The sequence below is a fragment of the Apteryx mantelli genome, chromosome 3 (assembly GCF_036417845.1).
Source record: "Apteryx mantelli isolate bAptMan1 chromosome 3, bAptMan1.hap1, whole genome shotgun sequence".
Taxonomy (NCBI): Eukaryota; Metazoa; Chordata; class Aves; order Apterygiformes; family Apterygidae; genus Apteryx; species Apteryx mantelli.
This window is the reverse complement of record NC_089980.1, coordinates 43,894,961-43,912,268: the sequence shown is the minus strand read 5'-3', so window position 1 is coordinate 43,912,268 and position 17,308 is coordinate 43,894,961. Positions and strand designations below refer to the sequence as shown.

The 17,308-nt window shown below is 47.8% G+C and overlaps 1 protein-coding gene across 1 annotated transcript in view; it reads right to left on the bottom strand.

The window, feature by feature from the left end:
- Nucleotides 1-3,105: 3,105 nt before the first annotated feature.
- MDGA1 (MAM domain containing glycosylphosphatidylinositol anchor 1) overlaps nt 3,106-17,308 on the bottom strand; it is a 147,376-nt gene continuing 133,173 nt past the window's right edge. Inside the window, exons 15-17 of the mRNA XM_013943794.2 lie at nt 7,362-7,492; nt 5,311-5,419; nt 3,106-3,667 (exon numbers count right to left, since the gene is read on the bottom strand). Of these exons, the coding sequence (XP_013799248.2) occupies nt 3,576-3,667; nt 5,311-5,419; nt 7,362-7,492 (332 nt within the window). The 3' untranslated portion in view covers nt 3,106-3,575. The remainder of the gene's footprint in view (nt 3,668-5,310; nt 5,420-7,361; nt 7,493-17,308) is intronic.

Genomic DNA, 17,308 nt, shown 5'->3' with positions numbered 1-17,308 from the left:
CTGGGATGCATTACCTCCTCAAGGAGAATTGCCCCTCAAGCATGGGGCTGGGTTAGTAAACCACTAATGCTACTTCCCTCAGAGGGGAGGGACACTGCCCCCTCCACTACACCACACACAAGCCTCCTTCCTCTCAAAACTCCTCATCCTTGCTGCTAAGTGCCTCCTTCCTCTGCTACACTCTCTCTGAGCACATCTGCCAGGGAAATCGGTTCCTGCCTTTCTTTCTCAGTACTTCTGACATGCTGAGGTACTCGGGTTAATGACTTTCCCCAAAACACAACCACCAGCTGCTCTCAAGCTAGATAACAGAGCAGAGATCTAAGAGGGAAGGCACTCCCTGAGATTTATATGCAGGCCAGTGGGCCAGTGAGCAGCACACCTGAGCCCTTCAGCAGCAGGAGGCTTCATCCCTGGCTGGAGCGATCTGCTTGCTCTGCTTTGGACCCACTGCACCAGATGGGCTACTTGACTCCCAAGTGGTGGGTCAGCTTAGTGAAGCACTTGCATCCTTCTTCACAGGCACAGTGCTGGCAGCAGGGCCTGGACATCCTCCCCACAGGTCTCCCTTTCTAAAAATGTGGTGTCCCTTTGCTGGCACTTGCCTCAGAGATAATGCTTTGTCCATGAGCCTGAACCTTAGGGCTCCACCTCCCCAGGCCTCGCAGCACCTCTGCTGCCCAACATCAGCTAAATGTATTTGCACAACCTCTCTTCCAAGGGCCTAAGCAGTCAGCAGAAGCAAGGCTATGAGATGCTCCATCCCTCATAGCCTAAAAGGTGACATGCTTACCCTGGGCTAACTCTTACAGACAGGAAAACACTCCCTTCTCCATATTCTGCTCAATGAAAGCCCCCCAGCATCAGTAAAATAACATACATGTTTTGCAGCTGACAGATCAGGAGCCATCAGGAAGCACCCAAGGGCCCCTGGAAAGTACCAGCTCTCTCCTAGGAATAAAAGCAGACTTACCAGCAGCAGGAGGAGGACTTCTTGCCTCCACCAAACCCCAAGGAAAGGAAAAGCACTGGACTGAAAGAGCTCAGCTGAAAGAGTGGTAGGAGTGCTAGCTGCCCATGAAAATAGCAATGGGGAGCAAGAAGCAGAATCACTCTAGGTGACCACTACATCCCACAGCATTGCCAGGCCATGAGAGACAGCCTCAAGTCTCCCAGTAAAATATTCTGTGTGATCAAGGTCTGGGCTCTGGAGAGAGGAATGGAGATGGAAAAGATGGACAGGGCGCAGTCCTCATTCTTGGAAGTGGAGAAAATCAACAAAACAACAGGAGCAAGGGAGACCCTTATTATCCCCTTTCATGTCTTGCCAGACATCATATGAAGAAGCTCCCCTTGTCCCTTGGAGCTGATATGTTTTTTCTCTCTGATGCTGGCCAGGGAGCATTAGTGCAGATGAACCCCCTTCCAGCAGCTGGAGAGAACTGGGTTTCAGGACTTTAAACTGGATCTCTTGGGATTAAATGAAAGCTTTCCCCCTTCATCAGTGGAGGAAATGAGGCATCAACTATTTCAAGAAGCCGAGCAATACAAGAGGCAGATAATACATTCAGGTGATTTTAGTCAAATGTTATTGTCCCAATATATTCATCAGAAGCAGGGAAGGAGCCATGGACACTGGGGGCTTCTTTAGGGACCTTGTACCTCTGCGACACCTCTGATGTGGAGTTCAGATGGGCTGTCCCTTAGAGGAAAGAGTCCTGCTTAACTGAACTGCCTGAGCATGGGCTAGTAAACCCCAATCCACAGTAGCTCTGCCCTGTGCAGGGAGGTAAGATATACCCAGAGCAGCTTCCAGTTGCAATAAGGCTATTATGGCTCTGACTTGGCCAGTGGAGGTTCATCTGGAGCAGCAAGTGCCTCCACACTGACTTCCCCCTAGACCAAGCCACAAGAATGGAGTGGACAAACCTGGCTGTGACAGGTCAGGAGCAGAGAGACATCAGATTTACCCTCTCATGATGCCAGCAGGAAAAAGATGAAATTCCAATCACTGTGTCTGTTCCCCTTTTTTTTAGTGGCAAAACAGGTCCATAGTTCAGAGTAAACCTCTCTTTTGGGTCAAACTTCCTGCCTTCATCCATCCTTGGGCATTTCTCTGCCTGTTCCACCTTTCAGCTTCTCTGCCCACTACTTTAATGATGGAAGTCGAGTGGCTGCAAGACTGTTCATGCTGACAAAATTCAGCCACCTTTCCCCTGAGGAATAATGATGTTGCCACATTTCACCCTCTCTGCAGCTAATGGGCTGCACGTGCTAAAAAGGCCTCAGGATGTGAGATGGCAATTTCAGAGCTGTCTGGACTGGCAGGGGCTGGGGTGCAAGTAGAGGACCCGCGGTTTGTGGTGGAGAAGGCTGAAATGTGTGACTCTTCCCATAATCCAAAAAGCTTGAGCTGGGGGAAGTTAAGCAATTGAATAAAAGACCAAAATAAATAGTTAACAAAGGAGAGGCTGAGAAGCAATCCTGGGCTTAGGGCTGAGGTGACTCTTATCCCAGCATTCACAGAGGGAAGCCGATCTGCAATGGCTCCCCCCTTCCTGCCCCACCCCACCCCACCCCATCCCACCCCATCCCATTGCATCCCTCAGCCCCACAGAGAGACCCTCCTTTTTGCAGCTCAGATCTGCCTTCACAGTTTCTCTGCCCAGCAAGAGGTGCTGAGAGAGAAGGAGGCTTTCAAAGGCCAGTGTTGCAGCCGGATTCAGCCAGGACTTCTCCACCTCTCAGCATGGTCCACGCGACGGGTCCATTCCTCATCCATCTTCTTTGGGCTAGAAGGTGGGAAGCACAGAGAGGTGGAGAAAGGAAGGCAGTGCCAGCCAAAGCAAATCACACACGGGGCACTTAAACACGAGAGCCTGGAAGATGCGGATGTGCAGAAGCACATGCAGTGTGAGGCAAGATGCTCCAGCCACCAGCACGTGGGACAGCTGCTGCCCCACATTGAGGCCGGCAGCATGTTACTGTAGGGCTCTGCAGCTGGAGTGGGGCAGCCGCAGCCCGCAGGAGGGCCTGGAGAGCCGAAGGGGAGCACTGCGGCCTATGTCCACCAGGCAGTGGACTCTGCAGTAAAGAGGGTAACTGTTCCAGTAGAAATTTGTGCTTTAATATATCTTTGTTTGTTTAAAACAAGTCCCCACTTCCCTGAGGAAGCCCTGTCCAACGTTCCCAAGGAAACATGGGGGTGGTTTTTCCTCCTTCATTTGCTCTTTACATTTCTTCATTCCTATTTTTGTCTTTCATTCCTTCTTTTCTGTGTGTTTCTGTTTCCTTCCTTCCTTCCTTCTGCTCTTTCTTTCTGTCTCTCTCTCACACACACATGCTTTTTTGTTTTTGTCTTTATTTTTTAATTTTGTTTGTTTTAGACATTATGACTTTCTCAAGGAGTCCTCCAGCTCTGAACCAGACCCCTTCGCGTGATCATGCCTATCAGTCTTTGGTAACATATGGACACTTTGGTGTGCCAGTGAGGAGGGGAGGAAGAGGAGCAGAGGTGGCTGAGTAGGAAAGGAGCAGGAATGTCTCGGTCCGAAGACAGGAGCACTTGCTTGCCATCATCTGAGCAGCACGTAAAGGAAGAAAGTCAATGGGCCATAAAGACAAGGGCTGTGCAGGACTGGGACTCCACTTCCTGGAAGAGCAACCGCTACCAGCCAAAGAGAGAGAGAAAGAGAGGCAATTACTGATGGGATAGATCCAGATGTATCAAACAAGTCAATGCACATTAGTGCCATACCCTGCCCTCCCACCCCAAACCATGAAGCACATCCCAGATCTATTGAAAGATCTTTCTACACTTCCCTGGACATTTTCAAGGCTTTCTAAAAATATTCTTTTCCAGGTCAGGAGCAAATGTTAAATCTTAGTTACTTTTGCAAACCAACCCTCTCTTCTTCCCCAGAAGACTGAACTTGAATCAAAAAAAAAAAAGTTCTGTTGGTATTTTGGCTAGAGCTTGGCCAATCTAGGTTAAAACAGACCTAGAACTTCACCTGGAATTTTAAAATTTTTAGGGTATTCTGACTGTTTTGAGGTTTTGTTTCCCCTTTCACCTTTGGAGTTAAAATTGCTGAAAGTGACTCTTTCTCAAAAAGTTTTTGTTTCTGATAATTATTCTTCCTTCAAAAATAAATTTAAAAATTACATCCTGCTCGCAAGCCTCTGATTGGCTCTGGTCTGTATACACTGAACATTGGCTCTCCTGCCCACTTGGCGCATCTTGTTGAGGGTGTAGGCAGGACTACACTGAGGCAAGAGGCACACTAGTGATTCTCACTCAAGGACTAACATCAGTGCACCTTGCTATGGCTTTAAGCTATGATACATGCTAGTGAGACTGGAATTGTCTCCATTTCTGCAGTGCTGGAACGTGAAAGATGTGGTTGGACTGAGATAGGGCTAGTGGGATACAAAAGGTGATGACAGAGGAAGGATTTAGCTCTGACTTTAAATTCATAAATCAAGCTGTCTTTTTTTTTGCCTGAACAATGATTGTTTTGTGTGTAAATACCTTACTGGTGTAAACTCTGAAGAACAAGAAATGCGACAGTGTTGAAGACCACTGTACAGCTAATGGGAATGGGAGAAAATCAAGCTGAAGGAACCATAAGCTGACTATCTGACTCTGATGGATTAGGCTGGGGAATTATCTCCCCAGGGAAGACATGGAGCATGGTCTCATGGATGCTTACAGCTTAGCTGAAGCACCCACTGTGAGGATCAGGGGGAGAAGCAATATCCAGCTCAGGTAGCCTGCTCCTACCCCAGCATGTGTGATACTCTGCCTGGCTATACCTCTCTGCTTGGAGGGAAATGGGAAGAAGCTCAGTTCTCCCTGGCTCTAGGCCCCAAGATGCAGAATATTGTTGCTGGAGAAGGACTGACTTAATGCTGCAGAGGCCCTTAAAGCCTGAAGATCTCTCTCTTTCCAAAGTTCTTGTGTCTAGTGTTTCTGGGAAACAAGATACTGCAGAAGCCTTTAGCTACCTGTGATGTATGTCGGGGATGAGATCCCAACCCCAAGATATTAATGCAGACTTCAGCAAGCTGGCATCTGGCAGCACAGTCCCTAAAGGATCTGGTTATTCCTCTGAGCTCTTGCTGACTCACAACTACAAAGCACAACTTCAAGGGCCTGGCAGCCCCTCTGCTGACTGAAACAGTCAGACCATCTTGCTGGGTCCCATCCATTCATGAATGTGGTTCGAAATCAGCTGAACATCCCTAGCACATGCATTCATCTGTGCACTCACACTGACTCTTTTTCCTCTGAGGTAAGCACACTCTCACCCTTATTTGGGCCAATAGGTTTCCTCGGACAGTCCCCCTTTTTCAGAGTGACATCATCGATGGCAATGTCCCCCTCATAGCTTGTGCCACGGATGCCTTCGAAGATGATCTGCAAGCAGAGCAACAGAGCACAGAGTGAGGCTGAGGATGCAGAGGAACCTCTCCCTTTGGAGGAATAGCCTTACTGCGGGGCCCTGCAGGGATGAGTAGGGCACAGACTGGCTGTCATAAGGTCCCAGCAGCCCTAGAAGGAAAGTCCCTCTTTCTCACAGCCTTAGCCATTTCTCAGGAGGATTCAAACACTAGCAGCTGACTTTTATGGCAGTTCCTATTCCCAACCTCCCTCTTCTCTCGCAGGGGCAATGCCTCCTCTCACAGAATCCAAAGCACTTCCCCGAAAGAAAGCTAATGCTGCTCATGGCTGCTCCACGGCCATCTCAGGACACCATGCTCTTCAATACCTGAGGCAGCTGTCAGGCTGGTTCCCTGCAGGGGGCCTGTTTCTGGGCTGATTGATGGGTCAGCTCCTGGCCTCCCACCCTCGCTCCACATCAGGAAGAGCAGGGAGACTCGCCCTGCTGTTCTCCAAGCTGGACAGTTGCGGCTGTGTCAGCCTCAGCTCCCTCAGTGGTCCCCATGGTCCCCCGCCTCTGCTGGCAGCCTGGGTACTGCTCAGTCACTGCCTGCTGGGGCAATGGGGAAAGGCAGAGAGCAGCAGTCCCATCCTGTCCCTATGCACTGAGCCCCAGTTGCAGCCCAGTGCTGGGGCTGCAAAGCCCTACAACGCTGCAAGAGCCCATCCAGCACGGAGGGGCACAGGGGGACTGTTCAGGGCTGAGTAATGCTCAGTGCGGTATAAGTCATGCTGCCGAGTGCACTATCCATCCCTATCATCCAGCACATCCTCAAACATAGGCCCTCTCTCTTCCATCATGGCAAATCCACCTCCAGTCATGACTTTCCTCCCATTAACCATTCCCTCTCATCTTATTCTTAGCACTGGCAAACTCACACCCACCTCCCCCCAGGAATAGCTAATACTTGCTCAAACCACAGTGAACATTGAAAAAGACAAACCACTGCACAGCCTGCATAGGTCACTCTGAAACAACAAGGCAGTATGCCTGGGGTGGATAGGGAAAGACAGAGCATGTGTGCACATCCCCAAGTGAATGATTCCTCCCTATTTCTTCAGTACTCATACGATCTGGAGACTGGGCCCCACAGCTTACAGGACCAACCTCTGTGCATGTAAGTTAATGCTGAGTGTGTGCAGAGTAACAAATGAGCATGTAGAGCTCTGCTTTTATTAAGTATTCTGCACTAATAAAACAGCCAATACTGAACAGCACTTGCAAGAGTAACTAAATTCTTATTTATTATTTTGTAGTACTCAAAACTGTGCTGGGTGTTTTGCCACAGTACCACAACTTAACAGCCTGCACAGGCCCAGCTCTCACAAGCTGTTGTGCAACAACAAAGTAACATGTTGGGCACTAATATCAGCAATAAAATCTCCAGTAACAAAGCAGCACACTTCCCTGGTACTCATAAACTACTCTACAAGCAGTAGATACAGGCCACCCAGTTCATATTCACAGGCAGTCCTACACTCGTAAGCCAGAGAGATAGTGAGGGTGGGCTGATGTAGCGCACACTATAAGAAACCTCTAGCACTCAGAGTCACCTTACACCAACAGGCTGGCACCCCAGGGCCAGCATCCTTCAGCTGCTCAGGAGCAAGAGACTTGTTGCACAGACCTGGTGCTTAGAAGGAGCTCTACAACAAGCATCTCCCAGATTAACAATAATCAGCAAATTTATAGTACCAAACCACCTCTTGTGCATAACAGAGTTGGATGGTTTCAGAGACAAGTGGATTTGATTTTCATGCTTCCACTAAGTTCTTGCTGGTGAACTTTCCAGGCAATCACTCTCTGGTGCCTGGGAGAGGAGAGCTCCCCCATGCCCTTCCTGTGTCTGATCAGCCCCTGTGCCACAGATGCAGACCCATACTGGGAAATCTCTTACTAGCTGTGGACCTCACTTACCTGGAAGGGCCCTGGTGGGTTGATGGGAACATGTGCTTGTTGCCACATGTTCCCCCGGTTCCCACTGAGTGACCAGACCTGCGTGTCGATGGCCCGCTTGTTCCGCACACGAACCAGTAGATTTAAGGAGCCTGTAAGAAAGAAACTGGGCGCTGGCATCATGGGGCAGGCAGGTAAGCCAGCCTGCTGTGCTCACAGCCTGGGGTGGCTCTGGGGCCCAGCCTTATGCCACCATCACATTCACATGCCCCACTGAGACCAGGGGCAGTCTGCAGAGCCCCAGCGCCACGGTATCCTCTGGAAGGAGCCAGCTTTCTCCTGGGCTGACACAAACGCGTCACTTGTAATGTTTCATCCATCTGGGCTATTCAAGTGAGGATACAGACCCAGATGAAGACAGAGATGATGGGATGATGAAAAAGAAGCTTGTAGCGTGGCTGGTGTGGCCCAGTGCAATAAACAGCTGACAAAAATGCTGTCTGCAAGGCACCTCTGGAGGTGTCCAGCCCAATCTACTCTTTGGAGCTGTCTCCAGCTCTAGATCAGAGTAGCATGGCTTTGCCTGGTTAAGTCTTGAAATCCTCTCAGGAGATCAGCTTTTCTTAATGTCCAATATGAACCTCCTAAGCTACCGTTTGTGGCTGCTGTCCCCTGTTATATTGTCTAATACCACTGAGAAAAATTTGGCTCCATTATCTTTGTAATTACCCTTCAGATAGTTGGAAGCCAAGGGCTGATAGCAGCCTCCTCTTTACCAAACAGAGTAAGCCCAGCTCCCTCAACCTCTCTTCCCCAGGATTTCCCCCAGGTATCAGGTACCATCCTGATAACCCTCTGCTGGAGCCTCACCAGCTTCTCCACATCCCTCTTCAACTGGAGAGCCCAGGACTCACGTTCCCCTCTCCCAGTTCACCACAAGCACATGATGTATACTCTGTAGCGTAATGCCTTCTTGCTGCCCCTGGCCCTGGTCATTAGCTGCAGAAATACGACCTGTGTGCTCAGTAGCTACTTGCCCTGGATGCAGGTCTTGGAGCAAGAAGCAGTTCTTTGCTAGCGCTGGGCAGCATTCCCTATACCACACTGCCTCTCCCTCCCAGCCCATACATTTTCAGAGTGACACAAATACTCTGTGAATTAGCACTGAATTCAAGCTCCTTCAACCAAAACAATTCCCGAAAGGCTTTGTCTGCCATTAAAACAAAAAACAAAGCCAACAAATCTCAAAGCATTTCCATTTTATGCTTTGAAAAAAGCGTCACACCCCCACTACCCTCCACCACAAATGAAACTATCTCAATTTGTCTTCCAACAGTATATCTTTCAGCAATCTCTACAACTGACTTTTCTTTTCCTTTTTTGTTTCAGCGAAAATAATAGATTTTTAAACATTCGCTCTGGGTTGAACTGAAACACTTTTTTTCTTTTTTCAGTTCAGCTTGTGAACTGAAAAAAACAACCACAACCCTAGTCACACTGCTGCTCATCAGTGTTTCTGGTCTCCATACACAGAAGTACTACATCTGAGAGCAGAGAGGCAATAATAACCCTTACTTATATGCCCATATTCAGACTGTGCTTAGGATACTGCATTCCAGTCTGTGTATGCCCTTCTGAAAGGCAGCAGAAAGAGGTCATGGAAAGAGACTGAACAGTCCTTTCTTATATAACCTCCTATATGATATCTTGACATTCTTCCTTCTTGGCACATCAGCCTTAGGGTCATTGTGTGAAGGACATGGACCTGGAAGTACCCCTGTTGAGTGGCTGGCTATCAGAAAATCATAGGGAGTTCAGAGACTTATAATAAAGATGATGAAATTTTTAGATTCTGAGTGTCTGACTTACAATAAAAGATTAAAAGAATGAAATATAATATAATTTAGTGAACTGAGAAAAAAAGGGCATGGTTATCACCTGGAAATATTTTCAAAAGCATTAGCACTAAGGGAAGGAGTCTGTTATGCTGTCTCAGAAAACTAGATGAAGGCCTGACTGAATGGGGAGAGAGTGAGACTGTGAGTCCAAAAGGGAAAAAGTGTTTCCCTGAGTTGTCTGAACATCACCTGGGATGAAGTCAGACTGGGGAAGGAGACAGCAGAGCTTACTGCTAATTTCTATAAGTCAAATCTGAATAAGAGAAAGGGGGAAAATATCCTTCTGCCTGGAAATAGCTCTGTCAAATGCCCTTCCCCAGAGGTACCCAGCTTCCCACATTGGATGCAGAACATAACCGAAGATGAGGAGTGACACAGCTTGTTTCTCTCTTTTGATGTCAGCAGCCACTGCATGACTCCAGAGCTGGTAAGGTGAGGGGTTGAAAGTGAATGAAGAATTAACATGAAGCTTCTAGCAAGCAAGGATTAAAAGAAACCATCTGCTATTCCAACCTCATTCAGGGACTGCAGCTAGGATCCACTGTACAAGAGCTTGGCTGAGCAGCCAGCGCTAATACAAATCAGGCAGCAAATGAACTTTGGTGCCCTAGGAAAAAAGGGAAGGCAAAATACAAAGGGACCCAGAAAAGCATCTGGAATGCAAATTAGTGCCTCCTAAGCACTGGCTGTGAATGCCTGGCCTAAACCTAAACCAAGCCTGAGCATATCCTGGCTGACAGCTTCGTGTCCTCACACCTTTTGGCCCCCAAATCCTCTAATAAAACTATACAGTGTATAAGCAGATTTTCTTCAGATGGTTTCTAATTAGCAGAGAAGTAACCATCACTGTCTACACATGGAAAACTGAAGGTCAGGACAGCTGTGCAATGTGCCCCTGACAGTCTTACAAATCAGTCAGAGCTGCAAAGGGAGGTCAGATCTGCTGCTTGTAGCCCTACCTGCAAGTCCTGCTAGCTTACAAAGCCTCCCCAAGGCTGGGAAGGAACCACAAAACCTCCCTTCACCAGTAACACTCTGTCACCAGGAATGTGCTTCTGGGAGGCACGACAGAGACTCCAAGTCCTTGAACTAAATAGGGATGAAGCCTTTGACACATCTGAACTGGGCTCACATAGGCCTTAAAAACTGTATAGGCCTTCTAGTGTATTCTCCTCTTCCGTGTGTTGGTCTGTCACACTCTGTCAGTCCAGTTCAAGGCCATGTGTCCTGTGATGGAGGTGCTTGGAAATAAACCTGCAGATCTGAGCTTCAGACACAGCCATATAGCATGGCAATCCTATGCTACAGAAAGCCCTGAGTCACCTTTCTAATTGCTCAGAGCTTCTTAATCTATACTCTTCAGTCTGGCCAGAGAGCCAGCTGTGTGATGGAAAAAGTGCTGCAGGGCTTTGTGCTTTCCAAGTGAAAGCTTTGGGTTCAGCCCACTGTCCTAAAATCAAACCTTGCTTCAGGTTCCCACTTAGAGTCTTCAAAATCCATAAGCACAAGGTAGATGAAGTCTCTGACTCAAATGGAAAGAGAGGCCTACATAGATATTGGTAGTGTGAGGACTGTGAGGACACGTGAGTTGGTGTCCATAGCTCTTGACTTCTGGTGAACCCACAATTGCCCACACCCACCTCTGTGCAACCTGGTGACACCCTTCTCATGCCTCATTAACTATCCTCACTCCCTGTGTAGCTTTCAGCACATCACATGAGTTCAGACCGAATCAGCCACCTCAGGCTTGTAACATCCCAAAGGTGCCTTCTAGAGACTATATATCCAAATGCCACTTTGCAGGAGGTGACCAATGCACACGTCACTGATGTGTGGGGAGTAAGGACCTCATTCCTCACTGTGACACCGACTTGCCACATGATCCTGAGCAAATTGCTTTTACCCTCTGCACTTTGCTCATGATATCATATCATATCATGCCTCATGATATGGAATGATATGATGATGATGAAGAAGATAATAACATTCACTAGCTTGGAGGGGAACTCAGAAACGTACCAAACATTTTATGAGTGCTCTGAGACCTTAGAAAGAAGATGCTAGAGAATGGGAGTGCCTAGCGTCTTCTGTCTTTCCATTGGTGACAAACTGGAGAAAAACCAAAGTGGGACCTGCTCTCCAGCCATCATGCCTTCATCAGTGGAAATACAAAAGGCTCATCCGGGTTGTTCTTGGGTGACAGCTGCCACAGCCACCCCTTTAGCTTGGTTTTATACTGCAGTCATGCCCAGCTTCCTATATCAGAATCCACATCCAGCTGGCCAGTTTTGTTACCTATTTCTGTAGTCGTCCTCCCTTCTTCATCTCCTCCATCAGATGTTTCTGGCATTTCCTAAGGGCACTTGGTGGTGATGCACATACAAAGACAGGCCATCTATCTAGTGGTAAATCTCCAGCTGACCAGAGACAGAAGAACACAATGAAAATCCCAGGACACCAGAAAGCCTGTTGGTATCTCTTCGCAAAAAAGGCAGTCTTAACATCTGCCTTGTAATCTGTATTATTCCTTCTTCCCAATCAAAAGGAAGAATAAAGGCTAGCCATGAGTGATGAGGAATCAATTACAGTGAGCGGGAGCCGTACCTTCTGCTGCCTCTCTTTAAGACCAAAGCTGGCATTTCAGGAGAGCGGCATTCACACAAAAGAGCACCAGCTGGGCTGTGAAATACAGTAGCCCAAGGGATGCCTTTAAATGTTACTTTCTCACAACACAAAAAGGTCTTCTCTCAGTTTCCATGGGATGGGGACTTCACTGTCATGCTGCAAATCCACACTGAATCACAGAGCAGATTCAGAAGCACTGGCACAGGCAGTACCAGGAGGGAGGCAGGGTCCACAGTGCCAGGACTTGAGCACAGTCCATGTGGGATGGCAGAGAAGGCAGAGGTTTCCGTGAGAGTTTTCTGCAGTGCAGCTGGGAGGGTGAATGCTGGGGTGAGGTATGTGGTGTTTGACACACAGCTCAATAAATGAAGTATGCGTGGAGGGAAGGCAGAACAACTGAAGGGAAGAAGTGAAGGGAGTATAATATTGTGAGCAGGGTGATGGAGGTTTGTGCCCCACAATGCACAGCTCTGTGGGCTGCATCAGGAAGTCAGTCAGGATTCACAGCCAGGAGCTGGGCTGGCTGTAGGCTCACACGCAGCATGCAGGCTGACCTCACTGCAGCTCCCAACAGCCTTCTTGTAGTATACCTGCCCCGGGCTGGGCAATCTCATGAGATCAGCTATCCACAAGAAGTTTTGCCTGCAGCCACAGTTCAGGCTTGGCATCCAGCTGAAACCAGCCAGACAGGGGTATTCCCCTGAAGCCTCCATGGAAATTCCCACAGTATTTCAACTGTAGGCAAGATAAACTGAGGTGAAAAGAAGAAACAGATTCAGGGCAGGAGGTGTCCGGTGGATTGAAAGAGATGCAGTGTGGAGACAACTCAGACCACACAATAGCCTGGGAGAGTCACTTGTAAAACAAATGTGAGGCCTAAAACCAGGCAAGGGAGAAAAGGGCCCTTACCTTTCTAACAGGGGCTTAGAGCACTTCCTCAAGTGTGGTTTATTGTAAGTGATCACAAAGTAAAAGCCCAAAGCTTAGTGCAGGCAAATCCCAGGAGCAAACTAAAGTTCCCATAAGGAAGCTATTACTGTTCATAATCCCCAGAACAACTACAGGACTCTCTCTCTCCTTTAAATGGATGTTAATGAAAAGCAATCAGCAGCAGGCTGGTGTTCTCAGTTACAGTGCTGTGGTAGAAAGTTACTGCTCTGAGAGGGAGGAAACAGAATGGAAAAAAGAATGGTAGCATGAATAGATACAGAGAATATCAGCCTGTACTAAGGCATAATTTTTAGGAATGTAATCTGTCTTCATGCCCTGATAAGATGTATCTACTCTTTTACTATCTCTAATGATGCTTCAGACATTAACATATGCTAATAACATGGAATAACACAATTAAAGCCTCTTGGCTGCTTTCCGATCGTGATGACCCAGGACTTTATTTCACCATGTTTTTAACTGGTCTCAGCATGATGTGCAGGGTCCCCTGTGTCAGGTCAGAGAGTCACTGCACAGACCCTTTCCTGTAGCCATTTCCTCAGTGATTTCAAAGCAGTAGGGTTCAGAGATTGCATACATACCAAGGAAACCAAGTCTTTGCCAGGGTTTGGAAAGCCCAGCTATCCCAGCTCTACTTGTGAGGCATCACCTTCAGATTTAGAGAAGCACTGAGCATGGTCAATGCTGTGTCACAGGCCTGCTAATTGCTATGGTATTCTCTTTTAGCTTAATTACGGTGGGGAAGACTATGGTGAAAGGGCTCAACAGAATCAGTGCCCCCAATTCCCTGCTGTAGCAAGGCCTTTCTGAGGATAAAAACATCAATGTGTTAAGTTTTGATTGGCAATGTTTCCCCTACAGCAAACCTGTAAAATTGCTTACTTGTATCTGGCTATAGGGAATTTTCTTGGATTTTACTGTGGATTCAAAAAATCAAAGAAACAACCACATTTCAACCCTGACCTCCTAAACCACCATCAAATGAGGATGGGCTTGAAGCAATATTCCCTGACACAGCAAAGCCAATTGCACAGGTTGATCCATGATCCATCACTATCCAGCCTGCTCGGCGTGCATATGAATGTTGGGATGGAAGGAATGGATCAGCAGAGAAGCAACAACGCAATGCTGTTAAGAGGCAAGGTGGACATGTGATGGGCAACCTGAGGGGGATATATTTGTGGGGAAGGGTACCTGGGGACTGCAGGCATAAATTCAATTGTATGGTCATGCGTGTCTCGTGTGATGAAGAATGTGAGCGCTAATGGGAGGAAGGCAGGCAAACTACAGCTATAGCTTCTTCTCTCCAGAATATCCATACTTGCCTGTGTGCATGCAGAGCAGATGGTGATGTGGTAGGAGCAGACTTGTAATGGAGCTATGCTTGAGCTCCTTTGCTCATTTGCTCATTTGATCCACGGACTAATTAGAGAAAGTGTTGGCATAGAAAGATGAATGATGAGAGACATCCATCTTTGATGCTGTTTCTACAGAACAAAATCCTGCTACCCCTTTTCATGCAAAATTCCCTCAGAGGCTGTTTGCAATCAGTAACAGGTTTTCTTATGCATGGACAACAGGCTTAAGGAACTAAAAAAAGGAAAATAAAATCTCTACACTCTGTAACATTAAACCAATGCTATGGCAGAAAAGCAAGGGCTCATCTAATATGCAGCCAGAACAAAGCAGAGGGAGGGTATGAAGTCTGGTGCTCCAGGATTGCTGAGCAAGGACAAAGATTGAGATGCCTCAGGCTTTTCTCCAACTTCACTTCAAACTCATTACACTATCTCGTTTAATCACATCCCTTTCCTGTACTTAAACTTTTTACAGGGGAATAGGGGACAATATGTACAGAATGTCCTTCCCTACAGGCCAGATGAGGCATCTGACTCCCAGCTCCAACCCCAGCTGTGTTTTCACAACCCCTGAACACAGCCTTGGATAACAGCTCTGCTCCCATGTGCCAGCTCATCATGCTGCTGTGCTGCATGATGCCTGCCCACATCAAACACAGGAGTCATTATGGCGACTCATAGTGGATCTAACGAGCTGGGCTGCAACATTGGTGGGATCAGTCTGGGAGCAAGTTCCCTCTGCCTATCCCCCACTCAGCCTGAGGCCTGGCTGCCTTCAGTCTGGATGCTCAGCCTATTAGTTTCCCAGTCCCCAGCCTCCCCATCCTTCCTGGAGACCTCTGCCCTCCACAGGTAGAGGGAGACAAGGAGGGAGGCTGGTGCCTGCCACTCTCTCTGCTGGACACTTGTTTATTTACAGCCCAGCAATGTGGAAAACAAACTTCATCTTGAGCTGAGCGAATCTTCAAATACCTGCATTGCAGCATGGCAGGCCCGGTGGTGAGAGCATGCACCCAGCCAGTGGGGACAAGACAGCACAGTGCTTCATCATGGGATGGAGATCCCCACACAGGGGTTCAGCCTGCCTTGCTACAACTCCTTCCATAGGGGCATACACAGCACCGCATCAGAGGGCACTGTCTGGACGCAGAGAAGCTCCCATTTGCTCTGTGTCCGCTGGGCCATGGTAATTCACGCTAATACTTCAGCTCCTTGAATATCTCCTCAATAAGCAGTATGTATGATATTTTACCTCTGTCCATACATCCATCTCTCTACACAGAGAGTCTTTCTCATGGGATTGCTCACTCTTTAAGAAATACCATCAGCCTAGAAAGGGTAGCATTTGCATTATAAGCAAAATCATATATTTATCTGAAATGTCTCCTATTGTTTTACAGCCCAGACCTCCCTCTACAGCTTGACTTTATCCAGAGATCCCTGTAAAAGGCTGAAGATGTGCATCCTTAGGAACCTCCCTTGCTCTCCAGTCTAAGAAAGAAAGAGATGCATTGTGGAAAGAAGTCAGCCTTGACATTTCTCCAGAGATTGAGAACAACTTGTATCACCTCATATTTGGGGCTTGCCTTTTGCTCCTAGGGAATTCTTTAGTAAAAATCCTCAGTATATAAAAACACACAGGATGAAACCTACCTAATGTCATAGAACCGGGAGGACATACATCCCAGTCGAAACACAGCTTTCCATCCAGCCCTAAGAAAGGAGTGGAGAAGACCTACAATCTTTCCCTTCTAGCTATACAGCCAGAGAGTTCACCCTAGTCTTTTGGGAGCTCTCCAAGCAGACCTGTAACAACACAATCTATGCAAAGGTGGAGCAGGCAGAAACCAGACCCTTCCCAGACAGCAGTGTTGCCTTCCTTGCTGAGTTTGAATAGATAAACTAGACAGCTGGATCAAATTCTTGTTTTTGTTTGTTTAAAGTAAACTCCTCTTCAGTGAAATTCTGTTGGGAAGGAAGATATACTAAAGGTGCAAAGTGATCAGGGAAGACTAGCTGGATAAAGGATAAAGGATAAGTTCAGAGCTAGGAGCTCAGCAGGGCCACAGTTGTGGATGAACTCAGTACTGCCTCTGACTCAAACACAGCCAGTGCAAAGGAAGCCCACATACTCAGCGCTGAAATAAAGGCTGCTGCTGTTGTTTCTCTCTCTGCAGCTCCCAATAAACAGGCTGGTCCACGCCAGCAGGAATTCAACCACGAAGGCATTCAGTCCCTCAGGGCAAGGTGGGCAGCTGCCTAGGGCAGCAAAACAGCCCTGGTCCTACCACTTCTTTGGCCTTTATCATGGCCCTAATCCTCCAGAATATGGTACCATCTCTCCTTTGATTAAATGAGCAGTTGTGGAAGACTGCTTGGAACCACTTCTGGTGGACATGTGGGGCCGGGGAACAAAAAGCATGTGGATTAGCCTTTACAGGCATGCGATGGGGAAGTAGGGCTGGGCCCCAGCTTCAGCTGCTAGCAAGCATACCTGCACAGGGTCTCAGTGTATACAGATGGGGCTCTTCTGGGTCCCCAAAGGAGGCCTAGAGTGTGATTTGGTGTAGTCAGACTCCAGTTTGTCTTGAGTAGGAAGACAGCTAGTGTTAGCCTTCCTCAGACACTCCAATCCCTCTCCTCTCATTCTGAGTGGGGCCAGGACCTGGCAGCATGAGTCACTCACTACTCTCCTAACTTGAGCACTATAGATTAAGCATTTAAATTCACCTCAAACCCCAGAAGGGGTTGCCTGGATTATGGTCCTAAAGCCTTACAGGGAGACCTATTCTGGTGAAGCAGCTGTGAAGAACAGCCTGCATATGCAGCAGTGCTGGCCAGCCTGGGGACAAGATCAATACATTTCCTTTGTACCTCAGATGAGTGAGCTGCAGCAGCCCATCTTTCTTCCCTTTGGATGCTTTCTGGGACAAAGCTGTTGAAGGCAGCCAAGAAGCTCCTTCCCTACTACTGTTGCCATATCCAGTGACCCCTAGAAGTGCTGGGTAATGCCTTAGAGAGAAGAGGCTGGTCAGAGGGAAAATAGGAGTACGAGGAACCTAGCAAGAAGACCATGTGCAGGTAACTTTCCCCACCAATTCTGCAGACTCAAGAAGCAGAGCAAACCACAGTTCCT